Source organism: Neovison vison, chromosome 3 (assembly GCF_020171115.1).
Source record: "Neovison vison isolate M4711 chromosome 3, ASM_NN_V1, whole genome shotgun sequence".
Taxonomy (NCBI): Eukaryota; Metazoa; Chordata; class Mammalia; order Carnivora; family Mustelidae; genus Neogale; species Neogale vison.
The window spans coordinates 230,897,171-230,913,495 of record NC_058093.1 but is presented as its reverse complement, the minus strand read 5'-3'; the positions used below and the strand labels follow the sequence as shown (position 1 = coordinate 230,913,495).

The window sequence follows — 16,325 nt, the reverse complement described above, 5'->3', positions numbered from 1 at the left end:
ACAATTAGCAGTCGGCTGACTGGTGCCGGTACCGAGCTCTGTCACTCTCCAGGCCAATGGCCCTTCTGATTGGATCTAAATCCCTTCATTCTCCAAGTTGACCCAGGGAACTCCACCTTCCTCACAAACCTGATTTGACAATGGCCGAGGCATACACTAGATTTTATTTGACTAATTCTACTCCTAATTATAAAGATAACTCATCTTCATTTAAAAAAATTGAGAAATACCCCAAACCACAAAGAACATGTAAACACTCACAGTCCTGCCACTGTTATGATTATGTTTCACAAACTAACGGGGTTTTTTGCCCTGCAAGCTGGAATGAATGCAGTTGCATTCGGTAAGACTGAGAAGCTGCCATGCACATGACTTGTAATCAGCTTCTTTTAGCTACAATGTATCTTAAATATCCTTTTCCAATTGTCTTCACAAATGTATTTTTTAACAAGCCATGTGGTATTCCATTGCATGGATTGACACTAATTTATTTAACTACCACCATATTAGTGGATAATAAGGCTGTCTCCAGTTTTGTATGATTTTAAAAATCGTGATGAACTTCCCAGAAAATTAGTATGATGCACATCCCTGATGATTTCCTTAGGGCTGATTCCTCCAAGTGGAATTACCAAATGAACCGATGAGTACAATTTTGAGGCTTCTGGTATCTTTTGCCAAATTCTCCTCTTAAAAGGTATATCTATTTTCATTCCAGGCAGCAGTTTCTGGGGCTTATTTTCTCATTAGCAATAGGCATCATGATTACTTGACTATACATTTGCTAAGTTAATGCATACAAGTTAGGCTTAACTTGTTTTTCACTGATAACTCTGTCTTTCCAGGCATTCATGGAACATGTACTGTGGTAGGTCCTTTATGGTACATTTCTACAGATATTATTCACTTAAACTTCAAAGGACAACAGTCCTTTGAAGCAGACACACTATCTCCTTTTAATGGACAAGGAAGCTAAATCTTGGGCAAACTGAGGTTCCATGCTGAGCTCTGCCGCACACCAGCTGTGTGATGTTGGGGGTGCTCCCAACCTCTCTGAACTCCAGAATACTAATGATCTGAGTCTCTGAAAGTTCCAGTCATCCTCCTGGTGATCCCCTAACTTTGAGTCCCAGTTGCTCAGTGTTGCACCAGGAAGCCAGGAAGAGCTCTAACTCTCCTCTCTCGGGTATGAAGAAGCCTACCAGCTCACAGATCCAGACTGTACTCTGCAGTCATGGGAACTAACTGGAAAAGAGCCTACACAATTAGTAGGTGCTCAGCAAGTTAGGGTGTCTACCACACAGTGTGGGACCTTAACACATGCTTCTTGAATAAATGAGTGAACACAAAGTAGGTCATTACTGCCCATTCATGAACCCTACAGCTCATTCCTTCAACACCATTTCTGCCTCAGGACCTTTGCACAAGCTATCCCCTCTGCCTGAAATGCTTTTCCTCCCAACTTTTCATCTGGCTAATTCCTACCCAACCTTCAGGGCTCAATTCAGAAGACACCTCCTCCAGATCAAGTTAGGACTCCTTGTCTTGTCCCTTTATGACATCATGCATGCTGCCTTCATTGGTCTTCTTGCCTTTGCAATCCACTGATGACACAGGTTACCTAAAGGTTGTTTCTCTCACTAAACCATACACTCCAGAAGGATACAACCTCTATCACCTTGTTCACTACTGTGTCCTCAGCATTTACACATGTCCAGTCCAGAAGAAACATTCACTAAATATACTATAGGAATATAACAATTTACACCATGGCTTTTGACACCTAAACAGTAATAAACTACATGAATATTTGCACGTGACATCCTTAAACCTACCAATTCAGTCAATTTGTAACCATTGTTTGAAACCCGAAGAAGTGAACGACCATCTGTGATGGAACAAGATGTCCCTTCTCAAAAAAAAAAAAAAAAAGTCCCTTCTCTGGCCTATGAAACTTGCGGTGAGCACATTTTTAGTGACTTTCCATTGGTAACAACTGTTTGATCGCTGTGCCTGAGGGGTGCTATCTCAGTATTCTTCTGATGTTCTTGTGAAAAAATAAGACTGGCTACCTTGTATCATTGGTAAATGAGTCTTGGAAGGTAATTTTTTCAAGCGCAACCTTTTTTCCCCTTAATCCATCAGAACAAATGCTTACTTAGGGTACAGTCAGAATTTATTCAGTGAAATTTTACTAATTCATTCTCTGTGGGAACAAGGATGCCATTGACCTAGTTTCTCCACTGTACCTACAAGAAGTTGAATTGTCATTTTTGATCATTAACTTACATGTCTTGGGAGTTCTTTGCCTAGGAAAGCTTCCAGGAGGACCTGATTCAATGAATAATTTGTAATCAACTATCCAGTTGTTCCTGTTTCAAAGGGATGTGTCATATCTGATGGTTCTTGATCATTTCAAAGGTGCAGGCATTGAAATCACAAAAACTTTTCAAAACAGCAGCATGAATTTCTTACAAGTCTACTGCTGTGCCCTGCCTTATATGTATCATACAGGACAAACTCACAAATCTTAAATTTGGGGGTTTTAAATAAATAGCCATCGAAGGTCCCAACAGTTGCTTCATGGGGACCTCCAAAACACTTGATTCCTGCAACCAATTTAAAGAAACAGATCCTTCAGGAAATCAAGTACTAGGTGTTATAGAAAATCTGACCAATATTTTTGGTCAGTTGAGATTCCTGATGATCTTGCTTTTTTAACACTGTCATAAATCCAATGAAAGAAAATAACTCCATCCCAGGGATATAAGCCAGGAGAGAAACATATTCAGCTCCATTACACTCAAGTACAGGATTCCAAATATTCCCTGAAACCAGCAGAAGAAAGAAGATGGGGTCAAAATTACACCCGCAAGACAACTTCTTCCCACGTCCTCCAACTAACTTCTCCTCTATTCGGTCGGTAAAAAGAACAGGGGGGGAAAGAAGGGTATTCAAGTCCCTTGTACTTTTTTAAGCACATGGTATTTATTAGGCATTAATTGGCACACAAATATACGAAACGAGTACTTAATTCTCACCCCACCCCTTAGCAACATAAAAAGACATAATCGCATGAAGACACTCACGTACAAACATACTTACACACTCACACGTACTGGGACATACTTAGCCTCACATATTACCCTGTTCTCTTTATTAGGGTCGGTTTAAAAAAAATTTTTTTTTTAATCAAGAAAGCAAAGCACATTCGAAAGAAAAAAAAGAAAACACAAACTTGGTTTTGAGTATTAATAAAATTAAAAGCTCTTGGCCAGCTCCCATGCTGGATTTCATTTCATGTTATTACTTAATTAGAACTCCTATTTATAAATAAATAGTACCAGTAAAATATTACCTCTGAAGAACCCTGCAATAACGTTTTACTTACACGCTTATTTTTTTTTTTATACTGTTTTCTGCTTTCAATAACCACAGTTTGGTGTCGGCATCTGGTGTCGGTGTGACTTCTTTGGGGAGAACCAATCAGCGAGCAGGTCTGGCCTCTTCTGTAGGAACATTGGGCTTTGCCTGGCATCCGGGGCGGGTCGCCGGTGATGGAAGTCTGGAAGCTTGGGCTGGCTTTGTGTTTTATCAGGACCAATATTTATTTTGGCCTCTTCGCAATGCTTGTCAGCACAGAGGTTGCTTCTTGCTTTATCACAGTTCTGCCCACATGTAAACCAGGGCTTTTCAAGTTTTTCAAAGCAAGCTTTCCGGTCGGGAAGCTATAGGCCACGTTTTAGCGACAGACGGCTGGAAAGACACAGAGCTGGGAAGACGGGAGGGCCGAGGGAGATAGGAGGCCAGAGGGAGGCCAGCGTTAGAAGGAGAGGGCCACGCTGGGCCCCAAGATGATGGGCAACGGAGGAAAAAATCAGACAAAAGCCGGGACCTGGGGAACCTTTTCAGGAACGTCACATGGTAGAGGTAGTCATTACTTAGTCAAGGGCAGGGTGGCAAAATTTAGGTTTCAGGGGTGGTATATTTGTGGGGGGATCCCCACAAGTACATATTTTGAAACACACTTGCCTCAGACCTCCCCCGAAGTAAGGGACTGGGTCCCATTAAGAAAATTGAAAGGAAAAAAAATATATTATTATTTATTATATAACAATGTCAACATTAACACCAAGACAGGGAGGACTCCAACTACACCATTCGGCTAAAACACTCGATAAGGAAAGGCTTTCTGGAGACCGAAAGAAGGAATCATGGAGGACATCTGGAGGTGGTGTGAACATGGCTGGCCAATGAGTGCAGTGGTCATGGGGCTGGGCGGGGCCGGGGGAGGGCAGCGATGGGGGCTCATCTTGTCTCGGTTGGTTTTGAGACGGAAAAACAAAGTCACATTTTTTGAATTGTGGTTTCCAGCAGCTGATTAGATCAGCGCTCTCATGGGTGAAGACTTGAACAAGGAAATGAAAACCGTCGTCCGTGGGGGTTCTCTCTGCTACTGTCTCTCCCTCCCTCTCTCTCTCTCTCTCTCTAGCCACTGTCTGCGAGGAAGCAGGTCTCACTTTAGCTGTTCTCACTCCACTCTGGCACCATGCCAACCCCATGCACCGAGTGATACTGGTGCGGGGACAGGGTCCGTGGCACGCCGTGAGAATAGAGGAACTCGGAGGGCTGCAGGCCGCCGGGCGATGGCAGGCCAGTCTGCGGCCCACACTGCCTGACCACAGGCTGGTGGGCCACGGAGGTCTGGTGCTGGAACATCCCCTCTCCGAGCTGCGGGGAGCCGTGGTTGGCCATGCCAGCCAGCCGGGGGACCAGGGGCCCCGAGGCGAAGTGGGCCGAGAAGTGCTGGTAGGGGAGCCTGTCCATGGGCTGCACCGTGGCCACCGTGCAGCTGCTGTAGGAAGGCACGCTGGGCCATGTGTTGCAGCTGAGGTCCTCCAGGCTGGGCACTGGCTCGCTGGGGGGCGGGGCACTGGCGTACATGCAGGCCTGCCGCTGTGCCGACTCTGTCCTGTAGGAGGCGCTCAGGCCCTGCTGCTGGGGGTAGCCGGCCCGGTAGAAGGGGTCCTCCTCGCTGGGCGATGTCTCCATGTAGGGCTTCTTGTAGGGATGGTCCGTGGTGGAACATTCTTCATCTGCAGAGACAGGAGGAAAGAGACCAGTGAGGCTGGGGCTAGAGGCGGACGTGGCCACGGACTCGAGGACCCCTTCCCCAGGTGATCAGTAACAGTGGAGAATTTGAGCGAAGACTTTGACCTTCCTGAGCTCCATTTCATCTCTAGCATGAAAAGGAGGCTACAGAGGGACGTGCTGACAAAGGGATGTCAGAACACAGACTGAGCACCGAGGCCAGGGCTTGGGAGCAGACAACACCCAGTACGTAAAGATGCCTGCTCTCTTTCCTCTGCCCGGGTGTGCACATTCCACGAAGGCGGGACATGGTCTGTGCTCCCCACCACGATATTCCCCAGAATCCAGAACATACCTAGGAACCAAAGCAAGAATAATACCGTCCACGATTACAGTACGAAGGCACACAAATGGCGTTTACTCTGCCTGGTGCTGTCCGAAGCGCTCTACGGAAGGGACCCCAAGCAGCCAGCCCAGCAACGCCATGGGGTGGGCTCTGTGAGGGTCCCCACTTTGCAGATCACAAAACAGAAGACCAGAGAAGTCAAGCAACTTGCCCAAGGTCTGAGTTACGCAGCTGCTAAACAATGGATCGGGGTTGGGGGGTGTCAGAATTCAAGTCATCGAATTAGGCAGGAGTCCCTGCTCTTCGAGACCAGGCTACACACAAGGGCACGCACTGAGTATCTGTGCAACAGACGGAAGGACAGAGGGACAGTGTACAGATGGACGGAAGCTCGGGCGAGTCCCCAGATCCTTCCCTGATGCCTGTGTCGGCAAGTCCCGGTTAATATCTCTTAGAGCTGGTACAACTTAACAGGTCACCATTTCTTTATTGAAAAAGTCACTTCCCTTCCCCCAGACACCAGCGAGTCCCCGGTACAGGGCTGTGGAGATCATTCCGTCCCTGAAAGACAGTCTTCTGTAACTAGTGGGGGTCACTGCCTCCTTCGGGAAGGATCACAAGGGCTGGGCTCTCTCCAAAATAACACAACGAAACACAACGTTTTAAAAACCATCCATGTGCCCAGCACAGCTTTGCATGCACTTTCGGGAGCTCAGGGATCCCCTCAAATCCAGACCCTAAGTTAAGAAGTGTAGACGCATCTGGGTTTCAGTCTGGTTCTCCTACTTCCTATCTGTGCACAGCCGCAGGCCTCCACCCTGAGACCTGCGCTCAGCATGTCTGAATCCAAGTCAATAATACTTACCTCACCGGGCGCTAAGAATTCAATAAATCAAGCCCATAAATCTCCTGATATCTGTCAACAAAAGCAGCTCTTGCTGCAAGGGAAAAACCACCAGCCAGCCTCTCGGCAGACCTGATACTGAGTAACACGCCTCCAGGTGTTTCCTTCAGGGAAGCCATCTTAAAGAGTTTCCAGCAAGGTGTAAACGTCCCACAGATTCATTCCTTTGCTGGAATGTTATTCCCCAACCTGGAGATTTTTCTGTCCTCCTCTTCCAGTCTCTTTCGAATCAATACGTGCCTTCGAAGGTCTGTTGTTGGGGGGCGGGGTGTGAAGAAAAGGAAACACTGGGCGCTCCTGCATCTCTGAGGTGATGGTCAGTGGCCTGGGGGCAGGACGTGGGACTAAGAAGAGAAGATCATCCTTATTATGTACTGAGCTCCTACTGAGCCAGAATTCAAGTCATTGAATTAGGTAGGAGTCTCTGCTCTTCTAGACCAGGCTACACAGAAGGGCACGCACTGAGTATCTGTGCAACAGACAGACAGACAGAGAGACAAGTGCACAGATGGACGGGAGCTCGGGCGAGTCCCCAGATCCTTCCCCGATGCCTGATCTCACAGTAATTCCTCCAGGTGGCCTGTCACAGAGGCAGAAACCGAACTCAGAGAAGTGACCTTCCCAAGGTCACGAAACTAGAAAGGAGCGTGGACTGGAATCCAAGCCAAGTCTGCCTTCCTTGCCAATGGCACCTTGCTCCTAGCTCTCTCGATTTCTCACACCGAATGCCACTCACGTAGTTCTCCAGCAGAGATGTACTGAGCCGCTCCCAGGTGCCAGGTACTGGGCCCAGAGCGGCCAATAATGAGCCAAGGTCCGGCTCAGTGCTCTTGGAGGTGGGAAGGGGGGGACCCTCTCCATCCCACCCTGAGCAGTGACACGGCAGGAAGCTGACAGGCGGTGAAGGGGAGGTGGGCCTTGCATATAAAGCTTCACCCCACAGTGAGTCCTTTGGTTTTGCACCAGATTTTAAAACAGCTCCCCAACACAAGCAGGAGAGCTTGGGTTTGGGTTCCGCGGAATCCTTCCATGGGCATCACGCCCGGAGTGACACCCACAGGTGGGTGAAGACTCTGACCCCATGTAAACCCATCTAGGCTGGGACTTACCCACCTCCCAGCGAGCGTGTTTATTTTCAGCAAGAATCTTTCTGGGACACATCTGGGCCCCATAGGACGACCAAACATTTGTCCAGAATAAAAGCCAAAAATGCGGCCTGTCTTCCAGGTGCTTTAAACACATCATGCCAACCGTCCAGATGTGTGAAGATAGCCAGATGAGCTGGTGGCCACTTTTTCCACCTTTCAACGGGGCATTTGTCTTTGGTGTCCTGAAGATGTTGCTACGCTCGACTTTTTCTGTCCTCCCCACCTCCTCCCTCAGTCACCTCGTGCATTCTGTGCTTCCTTCCAACCCATCCACCCCACCACCACAACATCCCCCCCAAGCCCCGGATCCATAAATCTGAATGTTTCCATTGTTGCTAGAATCATAACCTTTGGGTTTTCCATTTAACCAGGGCGTTTCCCCTTTTCAATAATCAAGAGTACAGCTGCAGGGTACCCTTGGCAAGAGAAAAAAAACAAGGCAAATGAACCATTCCCGAGTTTCTGATCCCCTTCCAGATTTGTTACAAGCGAAAAAAGGAAGAATAATATGAGAAAGGCCGGAGCCCATTTTGGAAAATCGTAAAATTACACATTCCAGTCTTTAATAACCCAAAGATCTGATGCAGAGTCCTAAGAAAAGCAAAAGTCTGGCTTATTCATGAAAGCGGGTCCCGAGTGTTCTCAAATTCCTCTTGGACCTCATCACGTTGTAAAGAAATTCCAAAGCATGGATCCAAATTTCAGGTCGGTGGTGATCAATGGTTGGGATGGAATCCCTGTGTTTGTTTTGGTCACGGTTTTGGTTCCTTTCTCTTTACTGAGAGCCCGATAACTGGTCAACAGCAAAGCTCTCTTTCCCAGCCGAGCCGTGTTTACCTTCCACAGTTGGGGAACGGGTAGTCAAGCATCAAGTCTTCCGTGAGACGGGCCCACAGTTCAGTCCCGGAAAGGTGTGTAGTAAGAGCGGTCCATTGCATTCCGCCTGTCCTGAACCCAACTGAGTCTGCTGAATACCAGGAAAGCTCTTCCTGAATCTGAGCACCGCATAGCACTGGGAAATATCCCAGCCTCTTGCATTTTTCTAGTGGTTTCTGATTCTGGATAAATGGCTTCAATGATCAATCCAGAGCACAGATTTTAGGGCCTGTCTCTGGTTCTCCTTGGCTATGTGGCCTTGGGTAGATCACTGCACCATATCCCAATCTTAGTTCTTGACTAAGTAGGGGGATAATGCTTTAATTTCTTGCAGGAATGGAGATGATAAGTATGCAGATCTTATCTGTCCGAGTAACATGGGTCTCCTCTCTGTTCCCTCTTAGAAGATCAGACAGATGGCTCTGGGGACTGTCCAGTGCTTGAAGGTGCCTGGGGAGATCCCAGAGCAGGAAAACTCACAAGGCTGCTTTTATATTGCTCATCCCATTAAGCAAATATTGTCACTATTCCCAAATGGGTCATTTTGCTTGCCGACTGGGTTCATACGGATAAAAAGTCCTGTTGAACTACCATTCCTTGGTTGGATGACCTTTGGCAAAGTCAGAAGTGGAACTATGATTGGGGCCTTCTGGGTCACAGCACCCAGTCACAGTCACAGCTCTTTCTGACGGACAGTCTAGCCTTTCAGCTTTCGTGAAACTCACTTTCCAGAAAAGAGGAAAAGATGGTAACCTTGACCTGATGGGTGGATGGATGGTTAGATGCATGGATGGACAGAAGGATGGAGGAAGGGTGTGTGTATCTCTGTAGTGTTAGATTTTAGCTCAAAGTGGGCCAGACTGAATCAGTATTGTGAGAAGATCCTGAATTGGGAATCAAAAGAGTCGGGTCCAACTCTCACTGAACCACCAACTGAAAATCATGACATTTATTTATTTCCTTATCTGTCCCCTCAACGAGAACACAAGTTTTGGGAGAGCAGGAGCCTTTGCCCCCTTGCTGTCCCTTTATCCCATGTACTTGGGACAGTGTCCCAGACAAAGGAAATGCTCAACCAATATTTATTCCACGAAGGCATCCCAGATCTGCCACTCACCAGCCACACGACCTTGGGAAACCAATCCAACCTCTTGGTCCCCCGTTATACGCCCGCAAAATGGGGATGGAAGACACCCCCGCCCCAGCTCAGGGGCTGGAATGAGGATCCAAGGAAGAAAACAATGTGAAATTGCTCTAAAAAGCACCCAGCACTGATCAAACGCACCCCACAGAACCCCCTTCCTCTCCCACTCCCCTGACTTTCTTTTGAATAGCCAGGGCAGTAGATGGCTTTGTTCAAATCTTTATTTGGGTTGCCTCTGGATTTCTAAGGTTGGGGGGGTATGGGGCGGTTATCAGGGTGGGAGGAGGAAAGAAAGACAGATGAGTGCTCTCCCGGGGCCCGGGGTCCTGGATCTGATTGAGTGGCATTGATAAAAGACCTTCCCAGCTCTTTGGGTTCCCTCCATCAGGAGAGATAGTTTGGAGACAGCCGGGTCCAAACACGAGAAGCCCTCCGGCTTGCCTGGCCCTTTGACATTTCACTGGGCCTGCCTCCTGGGCTCCTTGGAAAGGAGACAGACAATGAGGGGAAGTCAGATAGTGGGGCAGGCAGGGGCCCCAAGAGGGGGTGGGGGGGGAGGGGGGAAGCCACCCATGGAGCCATCACTTCACGGGAATCCCAAACTGGAAGGAAACCTTGCTGATTCTTTATCACCTTACAATGGAGGCTGATGATGAATTGCTTTTTGTCGTCTCTGAGGCACCGGGGACAGACAAAGCTCGGCTGGCACGTTCCCTGTCCCTGGGAGCGCCCTTTTGGGGGTGGAGGGAGGAGGGAAGGACAGAGGTTTATGACAAGGTGAAAGGGTTCCTGCACAGTGCACACCCCAGGCACCCCGAATGCACGGACCGTGGCTTGAACCCCGGGCAGGACCACTCAGGACAAATCACTCAGTCCCTCTGAGCCTCAGTTTCTGCCTCTGTGGAAAGGGGCCATCCTTCCCCTTATTGCGGGCAATGGGCCCTGGGGACTGATTGTACCCACACCTCCAGCTCCTGGCACCACACCCAGGACTGAACGCCATCATTTCCCACCTCGCAGCCTGCGACAGCCTCTCAGCAGAGCTCTGGAGCCCATCTTCGTCCCCCCTACCCCCCGCCATGCACCCACCCACCCAGCACAGCAAAATGCCTGCTTCAAAACAGAAACCTTTGTTTCATCATGTCCCTCACGGGTTGAAACCCCTCCGAGGGCTGCCTGTTGGTGGTAGGATAAAATCTAACTGGGTAGCTCAGTCGTTTGACTCTCCGATGCTTGGTTTTGGCTCAGGTCATGATCTCAGGGTCCTAAGATCGAGTCCCGCATGGGGCTCCCTGCTCAGCACAGCGTCTGCTGGTCCTTTCCCCTCTGCTCCTCCCCCAGCTCATGTGAACTTTCTCTCTCTCTCTCTAATAAATAATCTTTTTTTTTTTTTTTATCTAAAGTCCTTAAAATGGCTTACAAGGGCTAGCAGCGTGCTGGCTTCTGCCTTTCTCTGTAGCTCATCTGCCTCATCTTCCCTTCATTGCGTTCCAGCCACACTGGCCTTGTGTCTGCTCCCCCGTGGAGGGCTGGCTCCCCGTCTTCTCAGGGGCTGCACCCATATCCTTCTCTCTGCCTGGATCCTCAGCCATCTCCCCTGTATTTCCATCCAGCTCCCGCTCTGCAGATTCTGGCTTAAATCCTCCCTGACCCCCCGTTCCTGCCTCCCACCCCTGCACCATAGGCATCAGCAAGCTCCCTATCTCCTCCATACCATCAGATCACCCACATAATCAAGCAGTCACACCACAATATGTAATTATACATCTGACCCGCCTGCAACCGTGAGCTTCCTAAGGGCAGAGCAGTGGCCGGATAACATACGCTGGGCACTTCTGGGTCGGACACTGTTCTGGGACTTTGCATGGACCCCCTCATTTCCATCTCATCATGACCCTACAGGGGAGGTGCTGCTGAGATCCTCATTTTACAGCAAAGAGAACTCAGGCCGAGAATGAGAGCAGCTTGCCCATGGCCACATTTCTGGAAAGCCTCAGCTGCCGGGATGTCCCGCGGCAGACCGGCCACCGAGTTCGGTGTCCCCAGTGGCGGCCTCAAGCTGACCCTGAGCTCACCTGAGGATCCTGCTATCCGAAGAGTTCACCCCCTAAAGCCACCTCACACCACCTTCTAGGAGAAAACCTTTGCAAAGATGCTGCTGTAAATGCTGTCTTAAAAAGCACCTGGATGCTTTTTAACTTCTGCCTTCTCTTCTTTTGGGCTGGCCTGAATTTAACTGATGGAACCCCCTAATTCAAACCTGGTGATCTCTTAAGCAGTACATTTGACTCAGTCTCCAGACTGATCTCTAGTGAAAGATGGCCTTTGGGGGATTATGGCGGATAAGCAAAGGTAATGAGGACCGTCTACAATGGGACTCGGAGCTCAGGCAGAGCCTACAGACCAGGCATGGGTTCACATTCTACCTTGGGGAACCAACAGCCCATGATTTTTGCTTTCTGAGCCTCAGTTTCCCTGTTTGTAAAGTGGGTGAATAATAGCACCTACTCAGTAGTGTTGTTGAAAGGCTGGGGCACAGAACCTAGGCAGGGCTTCCCTTCAACGGGACATAGACCAGAAACTTCGTGCAGGTACCTAGGCCCCAGGGGACATCCTTAACCCCTGGCTCCTGCCTGAAGAGGTGGGCATGTTTGCAGGCCTCTGGTCTCCAGCCCAGGCAGCAGTAGACACGCTGGGAGCTGGGCCAGGGGGCCTGTGGAGGTGATAATATTGTTCAGAATGTCAAGATTCAAGGAGCTTGGATAGGCTTCAGGTTAGGTCTGGAAACTCAGCCTCACCTGGGTCAGCTCCCAGTCCCAGGCTTGAACCAAGGACAGCCCTTCCCTCCTTCAAAATGGGAGATCGGTAAATGTCAAATAGTCAGACTGGGTTACTTTCCTCAAGTAACCTCAGCTCCGAGAAGACTGTCGCAGGATCCGTGTCCATCCGTTCTTATGAGCTGACTTAGAAAATAAAGACAAAGACGAAGAAGAAGAGGGAGAAGGAGGAGGAGGAGGAGGAGGAAGAGGAGGAAGAAGAAGGAGAAGATGAGGGCTAGGAGGGAAAGGAGGGAAGAAGGGAGGGGAGGGAGGGAAGGAGAAGAGGAGGGAGAGAAGGAAGAAGTGGTCACTGTTTCATTCACTGGGCACAGGACTTCTAAAGGCATCAAGCTGGCCATGGAGGCTGGGAGGTATGACAGGCCACTCTTAAAGACTAAGATTTGGGCCTGCCAGAACAAACCAGTAACTGATTATTGGATCAACCCCGTGCTAACTATGGCAAGCACACTTTCATGACATCTTCACACCACGCCTAAGGCACAGGTGCAATCATGAGACCAAATCTACAGATTAGAAAAAAAAAAAAAAAAAGGCTTAGAGCAGTTAAGGAATTTGCCCCTAATCATAAAAATCTGCAAATGGCAAAGGTGGGATTCATCCCCACTGTACGTAGTCCCTGCCCCCCCTCCATATCTGCTTTCTCAAAACTTCACTCAGAAACAGCCCTCTCTTCCTCTGTGGATGCTCTTCCTGGAGCCGCACCCGCCCCTCCCACAATCAGACCTGACAAGCGCTTGCTGGGTATCAGGTGCTCTCGGGAACTCAAGCACTGCTGACAAAGTGGGAAAATGAGGCACAGAGAGGCCAGGACGACTGGCTGAGGTCACCCAAGAAGCTGGTGGCAGAGTTGAGACCTGAGCCTGTGTCGTCGGGCCCTGTCGCCCACGCTGTCCTCCCCGTGCTGGTCTGCTGTTCACACAAGTGACTGTTCTATCAAGCTGAACTCAACTGCACCTGCTTCGACTCTGGCTCAAAAAATGTGCCACCAGAAATTTCCTTTGGTGTTACAGCCCTCGACTCCGATGACTTAGGAAAAGCCACCCATATCTCATTTGGCAAAGAAGACAATGAAGGGTCTCAGATGGAATTTAAACTAAACTTAAAGACAAAATGCAAGAGAGAGAAGATCAGCTGGGATTTTCTTTTTCATTTTTTTTCTTTGATTTTGATTTTGATCTGGAAAGGAGAGAAGAGCTCAGAATGCACCCACCTAAGAGAAACCCTAGCGCATAAACCAAAGCACATCCAACTACAAGAAGGCTTCCTGCAGCCTGGCTTATGATACTCCCAGAAATTCGAGAATCAGCCACCTTTGCCCACTCGTGGGAGTGAACACAAACTCTGCTTTCTCTTCAGCAGCTAAAAAAAAAGCACGAGGCAGCTCTACGTTCATGAAAAGATCATCTACAACGTATTCTTGAGCTTCAGAACCCAAATTGCAAAACAGTCTAATATCAACTGTTAAAAGCAAAAACAACTATTTTGAAAAAATAATGAATACTGTTTTTCTGAAAATAAATAAATTGGAAAAAAACAACTATTTTTATGTGTCTCTGCACACGTGCACACATGTGCATACGTGTGAACGCATTAAACAGGACTGAACGGTTTTCCCCAAGGAAGGGGCCCCAGAACTGAAGGAGACATGTCAAAGGAAGATCCTTTACTTTTACTGAACAGTTTGAATTTCTTACAATTTCCATGTATTTTTATATTGCTTACATTTTTCAAATACATAAGTGTACTTTTTTCCCCCGAGGAAAGGAAGGAAACACAGAAAAGGGTCGTCACACTCACCTTTCCTCTTGGTGCAATGGTAAATCTGACCGTGCTCCTGGGGCAGTGGGTATGGGTTGGGTGGGGGCAGGAGGTCCTGGGAGGGGCCAGACACACCATTCTCGCACTGGTACTGGGACCCCAAGTTGGATGAGGCAGAGAGAGCTCGAGGCTCACTGCTGAAAGGACTGTGGTTGGAGGCTACTTTTTGTCTTACTGTGCTCCTGGGAACCACGGGATATTCTTTACTGAAAGAGAGAAGATGGGAAATAACATTGATCAGTGCCCTGATACAGATCCCCCCCGTGGCGGAACCAAAGGGTCAAAGAGTCCACCAGAAATGCATCACAGAATAAGAAACAAAGGAGTCTTTGATGAGCACCGTGATCCAATTATACCCGAATGCACCGAATATGACAGACACACATATTCACACACTAATTTTTCATGCCTTATACATTAGGCAAGTAGGCTTATGAACAGTTCTATGTGCATGCCGAAAACCAAACGATCATCTCCCATGAAGAACCCCTCTTCACATGGCATTTTGAAATACTTCAACCTAATGTATATGTCTTTGAATTCCCTAATTCAAAAGCTTGAAGAGCTGAGTAGTCACTTAGACTGAACTTCTGGGTTTCCATCTTTAAAACAGGGCTGAGGTCTTTATCCAACCTTAGTGAAGAAGTTACTGACCACCTAGGATACTCAGGTATGATCCCCCGTTACCCTAATCTGGGGAGTTTGCTGCCCGTGCCTTTGAATTTCCTTTTGAGTGGCTGTATTTGTCACCACAGACATTAATATTTAACTTCTCCTCCATGCCTTGGTTTTCCCATCTGTGGAATAGGGCTAGTAAAAATCCCCAGTTCAAAGCGTTGCTGAGACAAGAAATGAATTAATACGTGTGAAAGACTGAACAGAGCAAGTGCTCTACAAATGGGAAGCATCCTCATTACGCCATTATTTTGAGAGAGTAGGGGCAGAGAGAAAAAGAGGATGAGAGAGGAAGAAAGGAAGAAGGAAGGGCAAAGACAAAGGAAACAGAGCACAGAGCATGGGATCTAAGATTAGGCAGATCCAGATTAGGTCCCATCTCCATCACTTACAAACTGTGTGCCCTTCGGAGCCTCGGTGGTCTGAGTAGGTGAACCAAGCTGAATAAAACCCAGTCACGTCCTCTGAATAACATCCTCCCAAGGGCTCAACATGTGGTTCCTCACTCTCTTAGGAGACACCACCCACACGTCCTTGCATTCAGCTTTCAGACCAGTACTCCCACTCTCTTCCTCATGAGGGCTAGGGGTCTGCAACAGAAACCTCCCCGGCTATGGACTCTGAAAAACAGTCTGAGGGGTTTGAAGTGGCGGGGGGGTGGGAGGTTGGGGTACCAGGTGGTGGGTATTATAGGGGGCACAGCTTGCATGGAGCACTGGGTGTGGTGAAAAAATAATGAATACTGTTTTTCTGAAAATAAATAAATTGGAAAAAAAAAAAAAAAGAAACCTCCCCGGGAAGGAGAGAGGGGTGCTCAGCAGTCCCAGGACCCCCCACTGGAAGCCAGGTGGGTGGGAGGGTCAGCGTGGGTGTCTGCAGAGGACCTGGGAGGAGGGGTGGCTCCAAGACCAAAGGGAGAAGCGAGAGAAGCTTTCGCACACACACCTAAGAGGAGAATGGTCTGGCCTAGAACACACGCTCATCCAGACAGGGGAGGGAGCTGCCAAAGCGGAAATTGTGGGCAGGAGACTCACAGTTACACCATGCAGGCGGTTGGAGGGGTGACCCAGCTCTTTTCTGGAAGGCAACAAGATAGCAGCCCTTTTCTTAAAAACACACAATACCCAGATGCAGCAATTCAATTACTATACATTTTCCTAAAAAGTTGTTCAAGTCAGGGGCGCTTGGGTGGCTCAGTTGGTTTATTGTCTGCCTTCAGCTCGGGTCATGGTCCCAGGATCCCGGGATCGAGCCCCACATCAGGCTCCTGCTCAGCGAGGAGCCTGCTTCTCCCTCTGCCTGCTGCTCCCCCACTCTTGCACTCTCGTTCTCTCTCTCTCTCACTCTTGTTCTATCTCAAAAAAAATAAAATCTTGAAAAAAAAAAAAAAGTTGTCCAAGTCTGTGTGCCAAGACATAAGCATAAGGCTTCTCTCTGCAGCACTGTCATAGGGAAAAAACAAGAAACAGCCTAAATGCCTTCA

At 48.4% G+C, this 16,325-nt stretch overlaps 1 protein-coding gene across 4 annotated transcripts in view; it reads right to left on the bottom strand.

Moving 5' to 3' along the window:
• Positions 1-2,966: 2,966 nt before the first annotated feature.
• TBX5 (T-box transcription factor 5) overlaps positions 2,967-16,325 on the bottom strand; it is a 49,073-nt gene continuing 35,714 nt past the window's right edge. For all 4 annotated transcript variants that reach the window (XM_044244209.1, XM_044244207.1, XM_044244210.1 and 1 more), the window contains 2 exons: positions 14,147-14,373; positions 2,967-5,096 (listed from right to left, as the gene is read on the bottom strand). In XM_044244209.1, the coding sequence (XP_044100144.1) occupies positions 4,522-5,096; positions 14,147-14,373 (802 nt within the window). In that variant the 3' untranslated portion in view covers positions 2,967-4,521. The remainder of the gene's footprint in view (positions 5,097-14,146; positions 14,374-16,325) is intronic.